The 19,477-nt window shown below is 53.3% G+C and overlaps 6 protein-coding genes across 6 annotated transcripts; 2 read left to right on the plus strand and 4 right to left on the minus strand.

Annotated features, from left to right (window-relative positions):
* Window positions 1-84: 84 nt before the first annotated feature.
* On the minus strand, window positions 85-2,248 carry P170DRAFT_403801 (uncharacterized protein). The gene is made up of 2 exons (XM_024846495.1): window positions 720-2,248; window positions 85-653 (listed from the first exon to the last, which is right to left on the minus strand). The coding sequence occupies exons 1-2, from the start codon at window positions 1,839-1,841 to the stop codon at window positions 264-266; spliced, it is 1,512 nt and encodes a 503-aa protein (XP_024708344.1). The 5' UTR covers window positions 1,842-2,248; the 3' UTR covers window positions 85-263.
* Window positions 2,249-2,448: 200 nt separating this feature from the next.
* On the plus strand, window positions 2,449-3,777 carry P170DRAFT_507756 (uncharacterized protein). The gene is made up of 2 exons (XM_024854510.1): window positions 2,449-2,805; window positions 2,881-3,777. Exons 1-2 carry the CDS (start codon window positions 2,635-2,637, stop codon window positions 3,700-3,702), a joined length of 993 nt encoding a protein of 330 aa, XP_024708345.1. The 5' UTR covers window positions 2,449-2,634; the 3' UTR covers window positions 3,703-3,777.
* Window positions 3,778-4,508: 731 nt separating this feature from the next.
* On the minus strand, window positions 4,509-5,647 carry P170DRAFT_349218 (SEC14 family lipid-binding protein; the record flags this gene model as incomplete). Its single annotated transcript, XM_024843726.1, has 3 exons — window positions 4,509-5,123; window positions 5,198-5,321; window positions 5,406-5,647. 3 exons carry the CDS (start codon window positions 5,645-5,647, stop codon window positions 4,509-4,511), a joined length of 981 nt encoding a protein of 326 aa, XP_024708346.1.
* Window positions 5,648-8,324: 2,677 nt separating this feature from the next.
* Window positions 8,325-10,859, minus strand: P170DRAFT_444889 (Ras GTPase activating protein IRA2; the record flags this gene model as incomplete). The annotated part of the gene is made up of 4 exons (XM_024850665.1): window positions 8,325-8,485; window positions 8,549-10,391; window positions 10,447-10,580; window positions 10,655-10,859. 4 exons carry the CDS (start codon window positions 10,857-10,859, stop codon window positions 8,325-8,327), a joined length of 2,343 nt encoding a protein of 780 aa, XP_024708347.1.
* A 4,914-nt stretch (window positions 10,860-15,773) lies between these two features.
* On the plus strand, window positions 15,774-16,832 carry P170DRAFT_462842 (putative membrane protein). Its single transcript, XM_024852121.1, has 4 exons — window positions 15,774-16,045; window positions 16,138-16,357; window positions 16,445-16,578; window positions 16,655-16,832. Exons 1-4 carry the CDS (start codon window positions 15,838-15,840, stop codon window positions 16,708-16,710), a joined length of 618 nt encoding a protein of 205 aa, XP_024708348.1. The 5' UTR covers window positions 15,774-15,837; the 3' UTR covers window positions 16,711-16,832.
* Window positions 16,833-16,883: 51 nt separating this feature from the next.
* P170DRAFT_434770 (exosome nuclease subunit RRP6) lies at window positions 16,884-19,446 on the minus strand. Its single transcript, XM_024848792.1, has one exon. It carries the CDS (start codon window positions 19,309-19,311, stop codon window positions 17,026-17,028), a length of 2,286 nt encoding a protein of 761 aa, XP_024708349.1. The 5' UTR covers window positions 19,312-19,446; the 3' UTR covers window positions 16,884-17,025.
* Window positions 19,447-19,477: the final 31 nt, after the last annotated feature.

The raw sequence follows: 19,477 nt of genomic DNA on the forward strand, positions 1-19,477 counted from the left end.
CCAATTTCTCCTGCTTGGTTATACTTTGTTGATGGCTATACTGATCACCCTCCGGCGATGTACACTGTATGCTGTATGAAGAATGCCAAATGATTGAATTATCTATTACAGTCGTTGCCAATGACAGACTACACCAGTCACTCCGAAGCCTTGAACTGGACACAAAACGAGCATGGGTATCAAGTCCCGAGAACCGAGCCAGAACGCAAACAAAAGAGGAAAAATATAAAAAAATGAAAAAAGGGAAAAAAGGAAAGAAAGGATCAGGACGAATATTGATAAATATGACCTTCCTTGCCAATTTCAGCCCCCTTCGGTATTCCCCTGATGGGTCCTCCGTCGTCCATGGGCTTGAACGAGAATTTCCCCAAGTACTTGGATAGCAGGCCTTTCTTCTTCGGACCGGGGGTCAAATCCAGCATCTCCGGGGCCGATGATCGGCGTCGAGCACTGACGACTTCGGGTCCCCTGAGATGGTGTCGCGCGCTCTCTACGGCCTTCGTGAGGTACTCCTTCTTGCGGCGTAGTTCCTCGGCTTCTCGTTCGCCGACCTCGGGGATTTTCGAGGTCAGTTCGTCGATGACACTGACGAAGTGCGTGAGAACCTGCCATCGCGAGGCCTGGAAGACGAACATGGGCATGATATCGGGGATCTGAGCAGAGTGAGTCAGCACCTATCAAGCGCTTGCTAGTAACGGCGAAGGATTTGAAGTCATTACCTGTCCCTCCAAATAATACAGCTCGGGGCCGCCTTCCTCGACGAATCGTCTCAACGCATCGATCTTCTCGCGGTCCACGATCGCCACTTTGAGGGCATGCATCAAGCTGGGAATATTCCCAATCTCCTCCAAAGGAGCCTCTTCCTCGACCTTGGTCGTGGCCCGGCTCAGGTATCCCGAGGTCACCCGTGATGCGCGCTCCGAGCTCGACGCGCGCTTTTTCTTCCCCGTGTGGATGGTGAAATAGTCGTCGTTGAGCATATGGGCCATTTCCAGTCCTGTACGATCCCGACGGCTTCTCTCCGAAACCCGCTTCACCCGCAGCCGCACCCACCGGCGCCTTCGCACGAATGAATGAAACCACGGATGCGACCCATGCCACGCCGACGAACTGAAGGAGAACGAATATTGCCAGCCCTGGTCGTCCACGTCCCCCGACATGTCCACGTACCATCTTCGCCACGCCCACTCCCAACTGGGGTCCGGCAGCTGCGCATTGGTGATGTTGACGGGACTGTCCCTGAAGTCATGGGTCACCCAGGTGGCCGGGTCGAAGTTCAGCAGCGAGCGGTGCGAGTACAGCGGAATCCCGCACAGAAACCAACCGCGCTGGTTCTCGTAGAGAATATCCAGGTCGGTGCCAGGCTTGAGTCCAACCGCATGAGACTCGGGGCCCGACGCAGCCGCAGTCCTCGATGCGGACCTGGACCCGGATCTATCACGGCCATCGCTTCCTTGCTCGGCCGGATCCGCAGAGGGGGCGAAATCGATCGGGTTGGAATCGAGCGGTTCGTTCGTCGGCAGCGAGGAGGTGGTCGCGAGACTCGGTGCCCCTCCCACCGTGTTGGTCGCTGTATCCGTCAAAGCCAAGTCCCGCCCCTCGCTCGGCCTCCTCTCCGGGTCTGGATCACCGTCATCCGTGATCCCCAGTCGATGGGGCTGCCATTTCGCATACTTCCGTCTCGCTAGTTCTCCTCGCACCGACGGTCTGGTAAGCCGTCGCGATAGACGTCGGGATACTTCCGCAGCGGTCGGGGTCTGGGAAAGCGCTTCATCGTCGGAGGGCCGCACGCGAGGGCAGGTATTGTCTACCAGTAGAATGCTGGCAGGATTGTTCTCCATGGTCGTAGCTAGCTGGATGTGCCACCCCGGTCAGTGGTCGCAGGCACACATACACCGCCCTTTCGTGTGCAATCCAAGCCTATCACACAGCAATACCCCTGATCCCCTATCTATACACCAAGGCCATCCTCGTAAGCAATCCAGGAGAAGGAAAGGGAGGGGCGGAGATGGCGTAGCGTTCGTCGGCCAACAACCGGACCCGGTAGCTAAGCAAGCTAGTACGGTGTAAGGCAAGGGAAGATGAGCTTAATATAAGATGAAACAAGGGCGAATGCTTGGAAGACAGCTGGCCAGAGTAACAGCGCTGCCGGGCAGAGCACTAGTTAAAATAAATGTCCGGTGCATCAGCCATGAGGTCATAAACTCCAAAAGCGATCAGGAGAAGAACGAGGGCAAGGCAAGGCAACCCCGAAACGAAGTGGGTTTTCGTTAGAGTTTCGCGCTGAAGACCAAAAAAAAAAAAAGAGGATCGATCGATCCATGACATCATTGGCGCTCGCGAGGGGCAACGATCGACGGGCTGCCTGGGTGCCTTCATGCCTGGATACCTGCATGCCTGAGCCCTCAGGCCCCCGTTTGCACCTGCCGCATTCGGCCAACTCTGTTATCTCGCCCGACGCGTCTCCACTTCTCTTCATTCGATCCCCAGGAACTCTGCCATCGGACGCGATTGAACTCATTCCTGGCTGTCGAACGCAAAGGGGACCACCGCCCATCCCCTTCCCTTCCCGTTGGTCAAATCCAACCCTCCCAAAACACGACCAAAACATCACCACCACCATCAACCTCCCCAATGTCTATGCACCGCAAAATCGAACTCCAATCCCCCGCGGACTTCACCTACCTCTACGCCAACACCGTCGCTCTCTCCCGACAGAAGCTTGATCTCCATCTCCCCCCGTCAGCCAACACAAGCGATGGACCGGATCCGATGCGCGAGCGAGTCCGCGAACTGGTCGATCAGGTTCGATCCCCCTCCTCCTCACTCCCATTCCAGTCCAGTTCCACAGTCACTAACAGAACTTCACGGAAAAAAAAGTACATAACCAAAACCTTCACCACCGCCTCTTCCTCCATCAGCATCAACGGACTGGATTCCTCGTCCGAACAGTTCCCTTTCCCGGCGTCGTTCACGGCCCCCACGGAGACGGTCGAGTATGAAGCCTACGACACGCATCTCGCGGCGCGCGTGACCTCGCTCTATGCGCAGCTGGAATCGTTGACGACGAGTGTGGCGCAGGCGAGACGCGATGCGCCGCGGAAGGCGGCGAAGGCGTATGCGGAGCAGTTGCGGGCGGCGATTGAGGAGGACGAGGGGGAGTTTAAGGATGATGAGGATGATGAGGATGAGGGGGGCATAGATGGGGCTGAGACGACGAATACGCAGACGGAGGAGGAGCAAGGGGAGAAGAAGGCAGAGGCACAGACACAGACACAGACCGATGGCTCGACTACCGCGCGTGAGGGCGAAGGTGCAGACGTCGCGATGCCAGATGCGGATCAACAGTCACAACCACAGGCTCAAGCACAAACACAAGCACAATCCCAACCGCCATCGAGGAAACGAAGCCACGAGGACCAGCCCGGCGACGATGGACCTCCGCACCGGAAATCGAAATCCCGCAAGGCCCAGTGGGATCTCAAAGTGCCCCTGGGAACGGACCACGAGGCTGAGCGATGGCGCAATGGCGAAGTGGCCGAGGTTTACGAGGATGCGCTGCGGACGCTGCTTCGACTCCAGGGCGAAGGCGACGAAGATGCTGCGGCAGGGGAGTCGACATCGGACGGGAATGCGTTGGCGTCGACGGTTGGGAAAGCCGAACGGGCGAGACAGGCCGTGGAGGTTGTGGAGAAAGTGTGATCTTGTCTATATCATGTTTATCTGTTGTTTTTTTAAGTACTTGGCGTCAGGCATGGATGGAATGATACCAATTTCAATTGACTTCGTGACTTGTTGAATCTTGACAATCCTCATACAGTTCGAGAGCAGAAGCTTTCTGTAAGATGATTTATAACTTTTGCACGGCGATGTATCTGCCCCAGTTCTACGGTTCATAGTGACAAAGACATAAAGCGAGATGGCGAAACCCATAGTTCTCTCGAAGGGGACAATCTCAATCGGTTATATATCAATATCAAATCGAACCTCACTCCCGACACCAACGCAACTCCCACCTTACAGAACCCTTAATTTTTCTTCAGAAAGAAATACAAATGCAACCGTTCTCTCGCCATTACTCTTCTCTCCTCGACTCCCCGTCCCCATCTATAATATAAAAAGATAAGCACCACCGCGCCGCTCATGTTGTCTTGGAAACTTCAATATCTAATGTCAAAGCGAGCCCAAACAGTAAAAACTCAAGGGGGAAGTAGAAGAAATGGGTGGAACTAGGAGGATCTGCCAGTCACTCATCGTCAAAGGCAACGTTCAACTATTGCATTGGAGGGTAAAAAAAAGGAACCAAATAGTAATGATCCAAAGGCGAGAAAGAGAGGGGTCTAAATGATATGATTCATGTCCTCAAGGGACATTTGGCGGAGAGAGAGAGAAAAAAGAACAGGGTGAGGGAGGCGGAGAAAAGAGCGCCTAGAATCTATTTACCATATTGATCCAAAAAAAAAATTAGAATAAAAGAAGACAAACGGAAAACCAAACAGAAAGACGATCTATGCAGTGGGTTGAGGCTCCGCGGGGGCCTCGGTCTTCTGCTCGGCGGCGGGAGCCTCGTTCTGAGAGACCTCAGGCACGGCCCACTTGGGGGTCTTGGCCCATTCCGATTCTTGCCAGGGGCCCATGTCGCTCATCTCGCAGCCACCAGCGCACTGGCAGCTACCGCCGAACTCGACGGGAAGGTTCTCGGCGGGGACCTGCTCCAAGAGCTTCTTCTTGTAGTCGGAGCCGAGGATGTGGATCTTGTCGACGGTGACGGGGTCCAGAAAGCCCTTGACAACGTTGAAGGCGCCGCTGAATCCCCAGGGAGCGTTGATCAGGTAGAACTTGCCCAGTCGCTCGGGGTAGTAGTTCTGCGAGATACCCGAGGCCTGGCGAACGTATCCGTAGACGGAGGGGATGCTGGTGATGCCAACACCCTTCAGGTCCATGATAGTGCAGCAGGTCTCGAGGAGCTTGCCGGACTTCCGCGAGCAGGCCGGCAGCCGGGGGTCGGCAAGCTTCTCGTACTCGGTGACGAGGTTCTGCAGCATGCGCTCGGAGGTGGTGATCTTGTACATGGCATTGAGGTCAATCTTGCCCATCTTCTCAATGTAGACGGGTCTTCCATCCTGTTTCGCCGTATCGAACGTTAGCCATCGGATTCGAAGTTCACGGGAAGTCTGAACAGAGGGACGCAACGCACCTTGTCGGTTTTGTGGTAGTACTGGGGGTAGTACTTGAAGACCTCGGGCTTCTCCTTGTAGTCGAAAGTACGAGCAAGGTCATCGGTACCGAACTCCTTGCGCCACTTCTCGGACTCCACGAACCTGCAGACAAGGCGCTCGTCAGCGAATGTTTCTCTTCGGTGGAGGGGGAGGGCGGTCTGAAATCTCTCAAACACTCAAACATACATGGCCTTGGCAGCGGGCACATCGAACTTGCGGGCTCTCAGGAAACGCAGCAAAGTCAGGGTATCTAGACGCTTAGTGTAGCCCTCATTCTCCAGCTCGCTCCGGAGCTGCTCGACCTTGGCGTCCTGCTCGGGAGTGGTATGGCCAGGGTGGCCGGTCTTGGACTCCGGGGCCGTTGTCGGGAAGTCATAGTCGTCGTACTTGGACGCCGGGGGAGTCTGGTTCTCAACGGGGGCGGCCATTGTGAAAGTTGGGTTGGATGGGGTGGAAAGAGGAGGGAAGGAGGGAGGGAGGGGAGAGAGGGATGTTGTTAAGAGAGAGAGAGGAAGGCGGAAGAGAGGCAGAAGAAGTTAGCGGTGGTCGGATTGGCTTAGCGTGAGACGATGAGAGACTGATAGGGAGGAGTGGGGGGTTTTAAACGCAGCCACACAAATAACGGGTGGAGAGGATGGTGGAAATCGGGCCGGAGAAAACACAAGAGGAAGCGAAGAGGAGAGAAAAATCAAATTAGAAGAAGAGGCGAAGAGGGGAAGGGAAGATGCAGGAGGCGAAAGAGCAGAACAGACGGTCAACGTGCGGGTGGAGTCACGGGGAGGGGCTCCCGCGGCCTTCGTTCTGCTCACTTTCGGTTTCTCACCTCAGAGGCCCCTTCTCTCAACGCGAATCTAGATCTATCAGGAGGAAATTGCGGCTTCACTCCAAGGCAATAGTCTTGGTCGAGTCGACTGCTTTCGCTCCACCCATCAGCCATCCGCCGTAGCAGATACCGGAGTATAACGACATCGACATATCAACCTGGCCCAATATGGACATCGACCTGGATCTCTATTATTTGCACCGATATAGTTAATGAGTTATACCGATCCCACCGCATCCCAGGAGAGACACACCCCTAGACGCCCCGTAAACCGGCGATCGACCAGGAGGTGACGTAGTCTCCGCAACATCAAGTTTACCGGCAGCCACGTCTGCACCTCATTCCTCACAGATCAGAATCCTCCCCGGCTCTCATCCTCCGTACAGCAGACTGCGTACTGCGCAAAGCAAGTTCGAAACAGCCTATCTGTGCCTCGCAATTCGCCACGCCCCAACTGAAACACCTACCCGGGGGTCACATCCCTCCAGCGTTGCGTTTTCTTTCCCTCTTTAGGGCAAAGACCGTCACGCCCCCATCAATCGGCGTCGCCAATGCCCGATACATTAATAACGGCCAGTAATCTACACAGGATCCCCCAAGCCCACCGCAATATCAGATAGAACATTCCGCAGGCCTTCTACTCCGTACTCCTAGAACGCTTCCAATCTCCCGAACGAAGCCCACTTGCCCCCTAACTCAGCCACATCAACCCCCCCTCCCCCCTATAGGGTGACCGACACCGGTAGGCACCGAGGAGATCGGACCATGACGCTCGTCCGCAGTCTCCAGGACGGAGTACATGACTATGAAATCCACAGAAATGAGGGTCAGAGAGACCCGTTGCGCCAAGAAGGGCAAATTGGAACGATTACGAAGGCCTTCATTCGTGCCCGATGCAGGCAGGAAATAGAAAAAGAGAAAATAGGGGGGGCCAGGGTAAGTAGGCAGCGAAGTTGGGACTGCAAGTAGAACTGTGGAGCGTCGGTCGAAGCAAGGGGACGCGCCATGAGGGAAGGTGTTTAATATAGGTAATATTATGCTTTTTTCTTTTTCTTTTTCTTTTTCTCGCCTTACCCCTGAGTGAGAGCGTCAATGGTGGATACAGATTCACACATACGCCATATATCGATGCGATGCTGATATAGATGCACAACTCTATTGCTCGCCGTTCCGGGTAGAAATCCCTGATGCACAAAATGTTCGGGATTTGATTTGACGACGGTATTATGGCCGAATCTAGAATTCAATAGATCCTACTCGGCGAAATGATTAGATGGTGGCGAGGGAGTCATTAATTAAACCAACCAAAAAAATGAAACCCGAATCCGTCAACCTGGAACAAGCCTCACTTGAGCGACAGGATCCATCGGGTCATATTTATACCCTCGGCAGTGCCTGACAGCTGTCATGGACTGGACTATTGATTGATCTTCCTGGATCGCCGACTGAGAAAACAGAGCGGCTAACTTGATTTGCTTAAGGCTGCTCTCGTTTCTACTCCTGACGAGGGATTCCCGACGACAATGGGATTGTTTAAAAAGGCCGGGGCTGCTCTACGGAGTACCGAGTGAACCTTCAGGTGAGTGTTCAAGTGATGCCTGGCGAGTGGCACAACAACGAATTTGAAGCATCCTCATTAAATCCAATTCTTATAGGAACGAATAAACAATAAACAGCAGTGGATATAACACGCGAAGAGCACACACCGACCAAACCACAGAAGAGAAAAACACGCAGCAGTCAATCGTACACAACACAAAATCATTCAACGGGGTATACCAACAAGCAACACCGCCCAATCCCTGACCAGGGGGACCAGACCCTCCTCGAGCCTGCGAGGCAAAAAAGCCCGGTCCACCCTCAGAATTAAGGTGCTCACTCTTTCACCAGAATTAAAGTCTCTCCTATAGTCACACGTGCCGATGAGGGAATCAAACAGAAATCATAGTGAGTAATGCAGTCATTCCTCCATCCACCTCGAAATCCAAAAAGAACAAAGAATCAAAAAGGCCATGGACCTTTGAGCGAGAAGGGGAGTTACCGTCCACCCATCTCCAGCTCCAGGTCGTAATATAATGAGATCAAAACAGTTCAATCAAACAAGTCGGCACCTCTGTTGCCGTGTCGAGGCTATGCTTGAGGCGCAAATCGTGTGTCGTCATTTAGTACCCCGATGGCAGGAAGTTCGGCTCTGGATGTCCAGGCAATCTACTCATGTTAAGCATGTTGCCCTGTTTCATATATCGTAACGGGAAGGAAGCAGAGATCCCTGCAAGAGTCTCTTACCAGCCCTTCTTTCGTGCGAATCGTTTGTTCAGTAGCATTAGCACCTTGGACACGTTGAACTGGACATATTCCAGGTCCAAATCTTCGAGGTTGTCCTTTTGCATCTCGAGCAGATCGTCAAGCTTGAGATCCAACTCCAGGAGGCCTCGGGCTCGCCCTATTCTTCCTGTTAGTATACGGTGAACGGCGAGGACTGCGAAGCAAACCAATGGAAACTTACCCTTGTAGTGTAGACTGATGACAAACGTGCCCGGCAAAGGACTCTTGAACATGAAGTAAATGTTGGCGCGTCGGTTCTCTGGAACGTTACTCCTGCGGATCACCCCCTCTTTCTCGAGTTGCTGATGGGTGAACTTGTAGGGGCCCAGTTCCTGGTGCTTCTGCTGTTTTCTTTGCTTGCCCTCCGACTGACTGCGGACATTGTGCAGGTAGGATTTGTACGTCTCCAGCTGTCCCACCAAATACGCGTTGTGGTCGCGGATCGTAGCAAAGACTTCATCCAATTTCTTCGTCTCATCCAGAACCTTCTCTTTCAAGGAGCCCAGGTGCACCAATTCTTGCTCCACCTCGTCGCGGAGGAGACTGAACTCATCCGATCGGTCGATGACTCCCATTTCTTGAAGTTGGCTCAGCAGCTCCATGGTGCGAATGCCCTTCCGCACCATAACCGCATCGTTCTTCAGAGTCGCCGCAGCCTCTGCAATGCGGTCGAGGCGCAGAGGTCGGCGAGCGACCGACGAGTTCGGGGGCAAAGACCGGAGAATCTGGACGAAGGTTGACTTGGCCTCCATGAAGAACACTTCCTCCTGCGTAATGTCAAGAGCAGAAGTCAAGTCATCCAGAGCCGTTTCCCATCGACTAAACAAGGGGATCGTAATGGTCCGGTTTTCCTTCCGGGGCACCTGCGGGGGCGCGGAGCCGAGCTCCTGCAAGAGTTCGTGAAGATGCGAGTGTTGGTCCTGGGCCAGCGCGATACTATGCTTTTCGAGGAGAGAGTGAGTCGCATACATCTCGTTGAGTGTGATCTGCAGCTCCAGGTCTCGCTTCGAGAGCGCCACATAGTTGTCCATCTCCAGGCTCTCGTAGAAATCCTGCACTTCGCACAGATCCAGCAAGAACTTGTTGACACGCTCCTTGTTCTGCTGGATAAAGGGCTGCAGTTTGGCCATGTAAGGCTCCTTGGCATAAGATGGCTTGTTGGCCAGGTTCTGCAGCATCTTGGCGATCAGAGTCAACGTGCGGCGAGGCTTGTCGGTGGGGATCGACTCGATCAACATGTACGAACGTGGGGTGACGATGGCGGGGTTGATAAATCGCAAGAAAAAGAAACCTCCGATCAGGGTACAGATGGTCTGGTCCTGAGCGTCCGGATACTTGCGGCGAGACAAGCTCCGAATCTGTTTGCAAATCCATCGGATGCCGTAAGGAGCCTCGTCGACCGAGGTGATGATCGTGGTCAAGAAACCGTTGGCAATGTCCGTCAGCATCTTCAGGCGCGGCGCAATGATCGCCTGAACCTGTTCATTTTCCGCTGCCGCTTCGGCCGTCACGGACCGAGCCAAGTAGTCCGGCAGAGTGCCCGTTTCTTCCTCAATCTGCTTCACCATGGTCTCGTATACCTTCAAGGGGTTGATCTCCAGGTCGACATCGCGCAGCTCGATCAGAGAATTGATCTGGTCGGCAAGGACCTGTTTCAGATAGCTCTGACCGGGTCCACGGCGGGTGTAGGTCGTCATCATGCGGGAAACGGGGGTGTTCTGGCGCAGGAGCGACGAGTACTCCGGAGTGTTGTCGAATTGGTAGGTAAGGACGGACTGAAACATGGTCAGAAGCAGGTGCTCTTCGCGGCTCTCGTACTGGTTTCCGTAGATGGTGAACATGACGGTCTGGAGTAGGGAGTCAATTTCGGACATGGAAACCAGTCGACAGAGATGAGCGATGTGACGCGGCTCGGACTGGAGAAGGAAAAGGAGGTTGCCATATTTCTGCGTTTTCTCGTCGTTCGGGAAGAAACCTTCCTGGGGGTCGATCGCATCGTCGAGGTGGCTAGCGACTTCGTTTTGCTAGAACCGGTTGTGAGCGAGTGCGCCGGATGCATTTTGGGTTTGTTTTTCTTACCTCCTCCAGTGCCATGCGGTTTTGGATCAGCAAGGCTATTCGCGAATCCAGGTATCGGACATCTTTTTCAAGGACGAAGTTCTTCTTGGATTGCGATGAGATTTTGCTCTTTAATTCTCGAAGGTGTTTTTGCGCTAATCACAGACGACTGGTTAGTGGGCTCATCCGGAGGAAGGGGGCGAAATGAAAGGAGCCAGGGAAGACTTACCCCTCGCCAGATCATCTGATATTTCAAGGTCCCTGTCCTTCGCGGACATAGACAGGTACAGCGCCGTGACCGACAGCCGCTTGGACTGCCGGAGGGACCGGGTATCATGGGAAGACATTGTGTTTTGACGCGAAACTGGTTGGAAGGAAGAGGATGAAGACGTAGAGGTTCTCGAAGCAGGTTGTAGCATAGTCGCAACCGACATTATGTGAAATCAACGGTGGACGGTGTCTCAAAGAAAGGCACACAAAAGAACCGCTCCCCAAAATCCAAGGTACGGTATATACTAAGGACGAGCGACCAGCCACCAAATAGGCCAACAGACACCGGCAAGAGGAGATGTCGGTTTGTTGGTTGACGATCGCAAGACTCAGCCGCTAAATTTCATGTACCCGAGCTGGTCATCTGGGTTGAGAATCTTGAACGCGACCACAACGTAATCGGTCGAGTTGCACCCCTTTAGCGTACGCGTTTCAAACTTGCGTCGAGGGTACCACGGAAGGGATGGCAGGGTCGCTGATTATTCGATTAATACAATGAAAAGCCGACGAGTGGAGAGATGTAATTTTCGCTGCTCAATTGTCGGTGTGGGTGAAATTTTTTTTCTCGTCTGTTGGTGGAATGCCAGCGAGGGGAAAAAGTGGTGGTGGAAGCGATCAACAGGGGACGAGACGATTTGAATGCTCCGACGGAAGAAACGAGACGGGGTGTGTGAGATATATTTCCGAACCGTCGAGTAGCGTCGCGGGAGACGATTGAATCCAGACGCGAGCGAATTCGGAGTTGGCGATGAAAGCCAAAGCAAGGAAGCAGAGGAATTAATGGATATTTCGGAAGAAGAGGGAGGCAGGAAATGCAGTGCCGTGGATGGCGAACAGCTGGAGACGGAAACCACAGCCAATGCAATCCACCCGAAGAGGCCGAATGAGACAGTAATAAGAATGGGGAGTGTTACGAGGGAATCGGCACGAGGAAGATAAAGGACGGGGGATTGGAAAAAAAAAAAAATCCAAGAACGAAGGGAAGACGAAGCCAGCCAGGGAAGGAGTGTAAGATTAATAGGGCATACGGGCAGCTGGAGCGGTAAAGTAATGAGGATGAACGAGAGGGAGGGGAAACATGAACAAATAATAATAATAATAATAGCAGGAGGGGGTCGATTTTCTTAGGGCGTGAGGGACCTTGGAATATGGAGTGGAGCTCCCACACCTGCAGCGCGAAGACTCAGGAACCGCGTTGTCTCTACTGCGTCCTGACTACTGCGTATACTCCGGGTGGCTGCTCTTTATTCTTGATTATTCTATTCTTGAATCTGCTCATTTCATCTAGAACCCTGACGCTGTGCTCCGTCCCTCCCGATAGACTGTGTGATTTTCGAATCTCCCCTGTCCCTGCGTCGGTGGTAAGTTAATCTCCAGATGATCCATGGCAAGGAACGCCAGGAGAAAAAAAAAAAAAAAAAAAAAAAAAGGTGGTTGTCCCAAACCGCATCGATGAACAATTAACATGATTTTTTTTCTGCCACTCCACTCCACTTTTCATCCCCCCCCCAGACCCAGCAAACGATCCCTGTGCCTGAATTCAAGCCTATTCGGGAATCACACCCACCATCACCGCCCGGAATTAAGAGTTCGCTTTCAATTGACTCGCTGATGAGGCTAGGCCGGTGGAATTCAAATCAATCCCGGACAGTGCATAAGGGTGATTTATCACTGTAATATCAAAAATAATTATAATCAAAATAGGAACCTCGAGGCAACGGGTTAAAAAAGAAGAAGAAAAAAAAATTAAAAAAACAGCACACCGACCAATGACCGACACGCGAGAAAATATGGAGAAAGTTGGAGGTCCTGTTTTTTAGTCTTCTCCGCCAGCCCTGGTGATTGGCATGTTGAATCATGGTTTAATTTATCGCCTTTCCTGCCGTCGTCCTACGGGGTCAAATTCATCAATGGCAATCAAATATACTACGGAGTATGTATCGTGGATTAAGAGGGCCAAGGAATCGAGTAATGGATTGCATCCCGCGTAATGATGAAGTATGAATCCAACCCTCCATCGTCTCAATCGAGAAGGCATCCGGATGATCGTCTTCCGCCGCCTGCCATCCTTCATGACTGCGATATTCAGAAAGTCAACAGTGCAATGCACGTAGACGCAAGGGGAATTTCCCCATCCGCCGGAGCCACCTGCTGCACGTACCTTGTCTAATCCTTTGCACTAGCCATTAGTTCACGTTAGTTGCGCGAAGAATTACGGAGTCGAGCAGGCCCAGAGGAAAATAAAAATAAAAATAAAAATAAAAAAACGCGAGCCAAAATCCCAGGTACTAGCAGGCACTCTAGGGGAGACCAGTTCCCAGTCGTTAGCGGGCGTCTCGAGTCCCTTTTTCCCCATCCGTTTACCCCTGGCCCAATGCGCGGCACCGAACATCGCCACCCTCTCGGTCGTTCGGGAGCGAACAGGGGGGCCGAAGGTGCGACCAAGAAAAAAAAAAAAAGATTGACTCGACACTACGCATACTGCGTACTACTGCGTACTCCGTAAATAATGCTGATGATGCACACGCAACCGTGCAGAGGGGTGGAGGAGGGCGGTTGCCTGTGTTATCTCTCGGGACCAGGATGATGCCGTGTTTGAATGATTGACATGGGGATTTTTCTTTAATTTTATTTTGAGGGTGACACTCACGGCATGCTGTCTGCAGCAACCAACGGACATCGTGCATCGTCCTACTTGCCGGATTCTACGTTAGCCGTCCTACTCCGGAGTAGGTAAACCTAAGACGGTCTGGAGTAGATGAGCCGATTACCACGCGTACGCAGGAAGTAGACTTCAGGATCTGTGGGTAACCGGCCGACCGCTGTCAGAATCGCATTTACGATTTAACATTTGAGTCGTCATCCTGATTGTTTCCCTGCTGCCTTCTTCCTGGCAGGTCGATAGTCGCGACTCAGGAGTCTGTGTGGTGAAACGGGGGCCTCCCATTGGCGAACCCCCCATGTCGGTTGATTTTATGATTTATTTTATTCAGGTGGTGAGGGGGGGCAAAGGGAAGAGGGGGGCCCACAGTTCACAGTTCCTCCCACCATTCCCGACCGACTTGGACCGATAAGGATTAAGGAGAGAGGGAGGATGTCCCGTGCCATGCCACCCCCCCTAAATCTCAGTGAAGGCAACTGGTACCTGCGTCAAAAACCGCCCGTCCGCAGCAGGAGGGCCCCGATGCGGGTTAGCGTCCTGCAGGCGGTGGTTTGGTGACACCCTCCTAATCTGTATTCATCGTTCCATTGGGGGAGGCATTGAAGATTACCTCCCTACGCAGGTAGGGATGTTCACTCCGTGGATTGATTTCTTGATTTCTGTCTGACTCCATCCATTCCTTATCCATCTCGTTCACAATAATCAACTGCCCCTGTCGGTCAACATGGATGATTTCCAAATACTGTGCGCCCTCACTCTCGCCCTGACCGGGACGCAGAAGTACCGACCAGGGGAGACCGTTGAACCCGCAGGGAGCATCATACAATCCCCGTTGTCCGTGACCTCCCCTGACCCCCATTGGCGGACCCGGTAAGACACCATTACATCATGACTTCGCGGAGACTCAATCCCCTGAGCACTGTCAACGACCGGAGAGTCAGACTAGACAACCCGTCGGTCTAGCGGCATGCAGACCATGACCACGGATGTCTCAGGAGTCAGGTGGACTCCCGGGTCTACTCTTACTCTGTACGCTGGGCGCCATGCAGTGTCCGTGAAGATAGACTTTCGTCAAGTCCACGGGGACTCACATCTTGTGCTACCCCGGGTTTGGTGGCCCGAGGGTTTGGAGTACGTAAGTCGTGGTTCTTCTACATACTCTGCAGTTACTAGTTAGTCGTGGGTGTTTATGGAGTTGCATCGGCAATTCTCGGCTTGATATTTTTTTTCTTTTTCTTTTCTTTGTCTTCTCCCCCTCCTGACGCATGACCTTTGACCTACCGCAGACCCCAATCGATGCTAATCCCCATCCCCGTCAAGACTAGAGAATAGTACGAAACAAGGAGGGCACGGACATCATCCTGGTCCTTGGGTCATCTCGTATTTGGCCTTGTTCTCTACTATTTACGGAGCATTCTCTATCTAGCGCTGGCGGACTGACCCAGCCCCGTGGTAAACCAAGTCCGGGTTGGTTTCGACTATCGAGTCTATAGCGTCGGTGATATTAGTATATCGACATGGGTTATTCTCCGGATGCTCCGTACTCCATATCTACGGCGTGCAGCAGATGACCACCCCGACCACTCCGTAATCATGATATGATGATATTCATGGACTCCGCATACCCACCCCAGCTGAACCCACAGGACCCGGAGCGCCAATTGAATCCATTCTGGCTAGTGAGCTCGAATTCTCCTGAGTCCTCGCTCTCCTCATACCAGATCCTCCCCTTTCTCCACCGAAACGATTGCATGCTGCAAAGTATATTCTCCGTACGGCATGGGGCTGGTCCCTAAATATCTAGCTCGCCGATGTGCAGCGCAACATGGCCATCCTCATCAAAGTGCCGGCACCTTAATTGAAGGTCTGTTGATCGCCGTCGCAGTACCCCGCCATGGTTGAACTGGACTGCATGTGCTATGTTGCTTTATCTGTCGCCAGTAAGGTCGGTGGAGCTGCAGTGGTACAACGGCCCTACATGCATGTCCGTAGGCGTGTGCATACATGTGGCTATCCAACTGTCTTGGTGCATATAGGCATGCACCTGGGCTACCAACACAGACCATGCATAGTAAAAATAGAGTGTCCACATTCCTCGATGATATCATAAATACCGTTCTGTCTCTAGACCCGGAGATGCGGGATGCCACTATTGAACCTTCTCCGGCATCATCGAGGGGTTTTCCACACCGCTCTTTAAGACATAGCGGAATAGAAATAGAATACTCGTAGAAGATTATATCTAACTCACTACCAGAATTACTAGATACTTTCCGAACCTGGCACCTTCATCCTCTCGCTGTAGTTATACCAAGCGTAGAACCGAATGGCTGACAAAGATCTCCGCATGTCCAATGCACTAACTTACTCCAGCTGCTAGTAGTGACTTGGCTCTACCTTAGTCTCCAGAATTCTTCACAAAAAACTCAGCACAGTCAGAACCCTACATCTTATCTATACCATCACCCAAAACACCTAGGATGCATATATCCAAGCTCTACCTCCTCGCCTACAACACCCTCGGCGCCATCCTCTGGCTCCGCATCCTCCTCACCCTCTGCTTCCTCGCCCTCTCCCACCCCTCCGCATCAACCCTCCCTCTACCAACCACCATCTACACCACCCTCGAGCCCCAAACAAGATGGGCCCAAACCCTCGCTGTAGCTGACGTTCTACACGCCGCCGCGGGTACACATCCCCATCCCCAGGCTAAGCCTTAAGCCTTACAACCCCACCCGATACCATAGTAAGCAGAGTACTAAACAAGAGATCAACAATAGGAATCACGCGCGCCCCCGTCTTCACGACCTTCACGCAGGTCTTCGCGCGCTCCGTCCAGGTCTGGGCCATCAACTACGGCTTCCCCGGCGTGACGGGGCCGTCGGGCGCCTACGCCTGCATGCTCCTGGCGTGGTCGGTTGCGGACGCCGTGCGGTATGTGTATTTCGTGGCGCTGTTGTCTGGGTCCGGGTTCGAGACGGGCGTGGTGAGATGGTTGAGGTATGTTTTCTCCCATGTCCTTAAGGGCGTTTCTCTGTTCTGTCCATGTGTGTAGGGTGGGTGGATGCTGATATGGAAGCGAAATAGATACTCGCTCTTCATTGTCCTCTATCCCGTCGGTATTGCCAGTGAGTGGTGGCTTATGTACGGTGCGGCGACGACGACGCAGAGGGGAGCTGTCTCGGGGGTGTTTTATTTCTGCTTGGGGCTTTATGTGCCGGGTGAGTTTATTTCTTGTCCTCTGTGACTGGCTGTCCTGCTTTCTTTGGGGTGGGTGTGCTAATGTGGGTTGGATAGGGTCTGTCATGATGTATTCGTATATGATTAAGCAGCGGAGGAAGGTGCTTGCGTAGATTGCATCTTTCTTTTGTGCTGGAGATCGGATGAATGGGGTTGAAATTGGTAAGGTGTGTATATTGATGTATATTACTATAATTGTTGTGCAGTATATAGAATAGAAAGGAGTGAAAGGTCGGTTACAAAATATAGATATACTAATTGAGGTAAGAGCATGACATCGAATGTTCATTGATTGATCGTACATTCTTTCTAACTCAAGGGTATCGCTATGAATAACTAGGAAACCAACCACCTTTTCTATCATGAGTTCCTCCCCCATGAATTCTATCCAACATAATCCAATGGCATAACCAAGTACATGGGTGAGATCACCGAAAGGTAAACGTCTTCCCGGGCAACTCTCGTTTCTGCTTGCGTGCTCCAGACGGCGCATCCATGGCCTTCGCGTACGGATTGAACGGCGCCTTCTTCGGAAGCCCTGATCCCTTCGTGGTCTGGCCGTGTAGCACCGTGTCCGCCGTCTCGTAGTTGAACGGCGCTTCCTCAGGTTTGGACTCGGGTTGGGGTGTGTTCTTCCCGGATCCGTTTTTGTTCTTTTTCTCCTTCCGGCGCTGCTTCTTGCTGGGCTTCTCGGCGAGGTCGACGGTTTGGCTGAGGTCCTCGATTTCGGGCGCCTCCTCAGAAGCGGTTTCGACGGGGGTGGCTTTGCGTTTGCGCGGGCCACCGAGGTCCTTGACCGTGAAGATCTGGTTCTCAGGAGCCTTGGGGGGTTCGGTGGGGGTAGGCTCGGGCTTCGGGGCGGCGGCGGCGGTCTGGTCGCTGACGGTGTGACGTACTTCGGAGACGGTTCGCGGCATGGGTGGAAGAGGTAGGGAGATTCGAAGGGCCTCGGCAGAGGCGACGGCGGAGTACTCGGGAGGTGTAAGCGGTTCTTGCGAGTTGAGGATATCGCCCCAGAACTGGGAGACTTCGTAGCGCTCAGCGGTGGGATGGTCCTCCGGAGTCGAATGCTCTTGGTCTTGCTCAGCTGCAGGCGCAGTCTGGTTGGGCTTAGATGGCTTGACATAGACATCGCGCCATTCAGGTCCCGTGGCACCCTCGATCTTCGCCTGCTTGATGGTCTCCAGCAGGTCCGATACCCGGTCTTTGGTGATAGGAGTCATCGGCGACAACGTCCGGAACAGAGTGCCCTTGTCCACAGGCATAACGCTGGCGACCTTGAAGAGGATGTGCTTCGGGAAGACGCATTGCACGCCTTCATCTTCTTCTCTGGCAACCCGGTCACGCCATTGATGCACAGCCTTGAAAACAGCAAATTGCTCTTTGCTCAGAACAGCGGGGTTGCGACACAAGTAGTCGTACCAGCCACCGGCACCTTGTCCGGTAGCAGCGTCGTAGACGGGGCGCTCATAGCGCTGCAGGGCCTCGTTCTTCGAATGGTCCAGAACATAATCGACGAGGTTGTGGTCAGGGAGCGAATTCTCGACCAGCTCGTTCCGCAGATGGTCGTAGATGTGAAGGAGATAGTGCGTATCGGAGCGAGCATAGTCGAACATGCCAGTGGGGAGAGGTCGAATTCTCCAGTCGGCCATCTGATACCTCTTGTCGGCTTCGAAGTTGACAAATTTCTGTAGCAGGAACTTCAAACTGCGCTTGGGGTAGTTGAGCGCGCACGCGGCATGGTACGTGTCAAACATGCCAACAACGTACAGCCCGAGATCCCGCTGCAGCCAGATAATATCCATCGACGATCCGTGAAGAACCTTGAGGATCCCCGGATCGGCAAACACCGCGTTCAGCACCTGGAGCTCCTCCCGCCACGGCTTCAGCGTATCCACCACCCAATCCTTGTCCCGAGTACTGATTTGCATCAGCGACACAAGACCATGGTACGAATGCACGTCGTGATGTTCCAGATCAATCGCGATCTCCTTGGCCGTCTTGAGCTCCTTCAACATGTCCATAACCCCCTCCAAAGTATCCACAAACGTAGCCGTCGTCGACTCAAACGGCAAATAATCAACCGGCGGGGACACCTCGTATGTCGAAGGCGGGTACTTCGCCGCGCGAATCTCCGGCTCGTACGGGTTCACATACCCCTCGGACTTCTCCAACGGCACCGTCGCATGTTCCTTCGTGCGCAGCAAAGGCTTGAAGGGCGAGACATCCGTATTATCGACCGCACGCTTAAACTCCAGCTGGGGCTTGGGGATCTTCGACGGCCCGTAGTCGTAAACAGTCGGGAACTTGGTCGCAGGCTTTTTCGCAGCCTTGGCGGCGGCGGCGGCGCTTTGTTCCTGTTGCGACGGGCTCAACCTCTTGATGACACCCGTGAACTCATCCAGACAGGCATCCGCCTTCTCCAGCAGCGCGTCGATCACATCCACCACCCCGCGCCAGTTATCCTCGATGGAATCCTCATCTTGCAGACTCGGCGCGGCGATATCCGTGCCGGCCGTCGCGGCTTTCAGGATCGACGACGTAAGAGACAGAATGCGGTCACTTTGCTCGTCCAGAGACTCGGTGAGCTCGGAGCTCGAGGATCGGTGGAAAGCGAGATCTTCAGCGGAAAGTTGACCGACGGTGCGCGTCATCTGCATCAGCGACGAGGCCAGCCGGTCCTGGAACGGAGGGAAATCAGCAGCGGAATCCATGATGGCAGGTAGGATCCTTTCTATGGATCAGATCAGTGTGATGAGAGAAAAGAAAAAGAAGCCGAAGCAGACAATGACGGACAGACCACGACGATCTGTGCGAGCGTCCGCTTTGTATTCTTTTTGTTATCTCCGTCGACCTTTTCAATGCGAAGCTTCGGAAAAT

Source organism: Aspergillus steynii (assembly GCF_002849105.1).
Source record: "Aspergillus steynii IBT 23096 chromosome Unknown P170scaffold_2, whole genome shotgun sequence".
NCBI classification, from domain to species: Eukaryota; Fungi; Ascomycota; class Eurotiomycetes; order Eurotiales; family Aspergillaceae; genus Aspergillus; species Aspergillus steynii.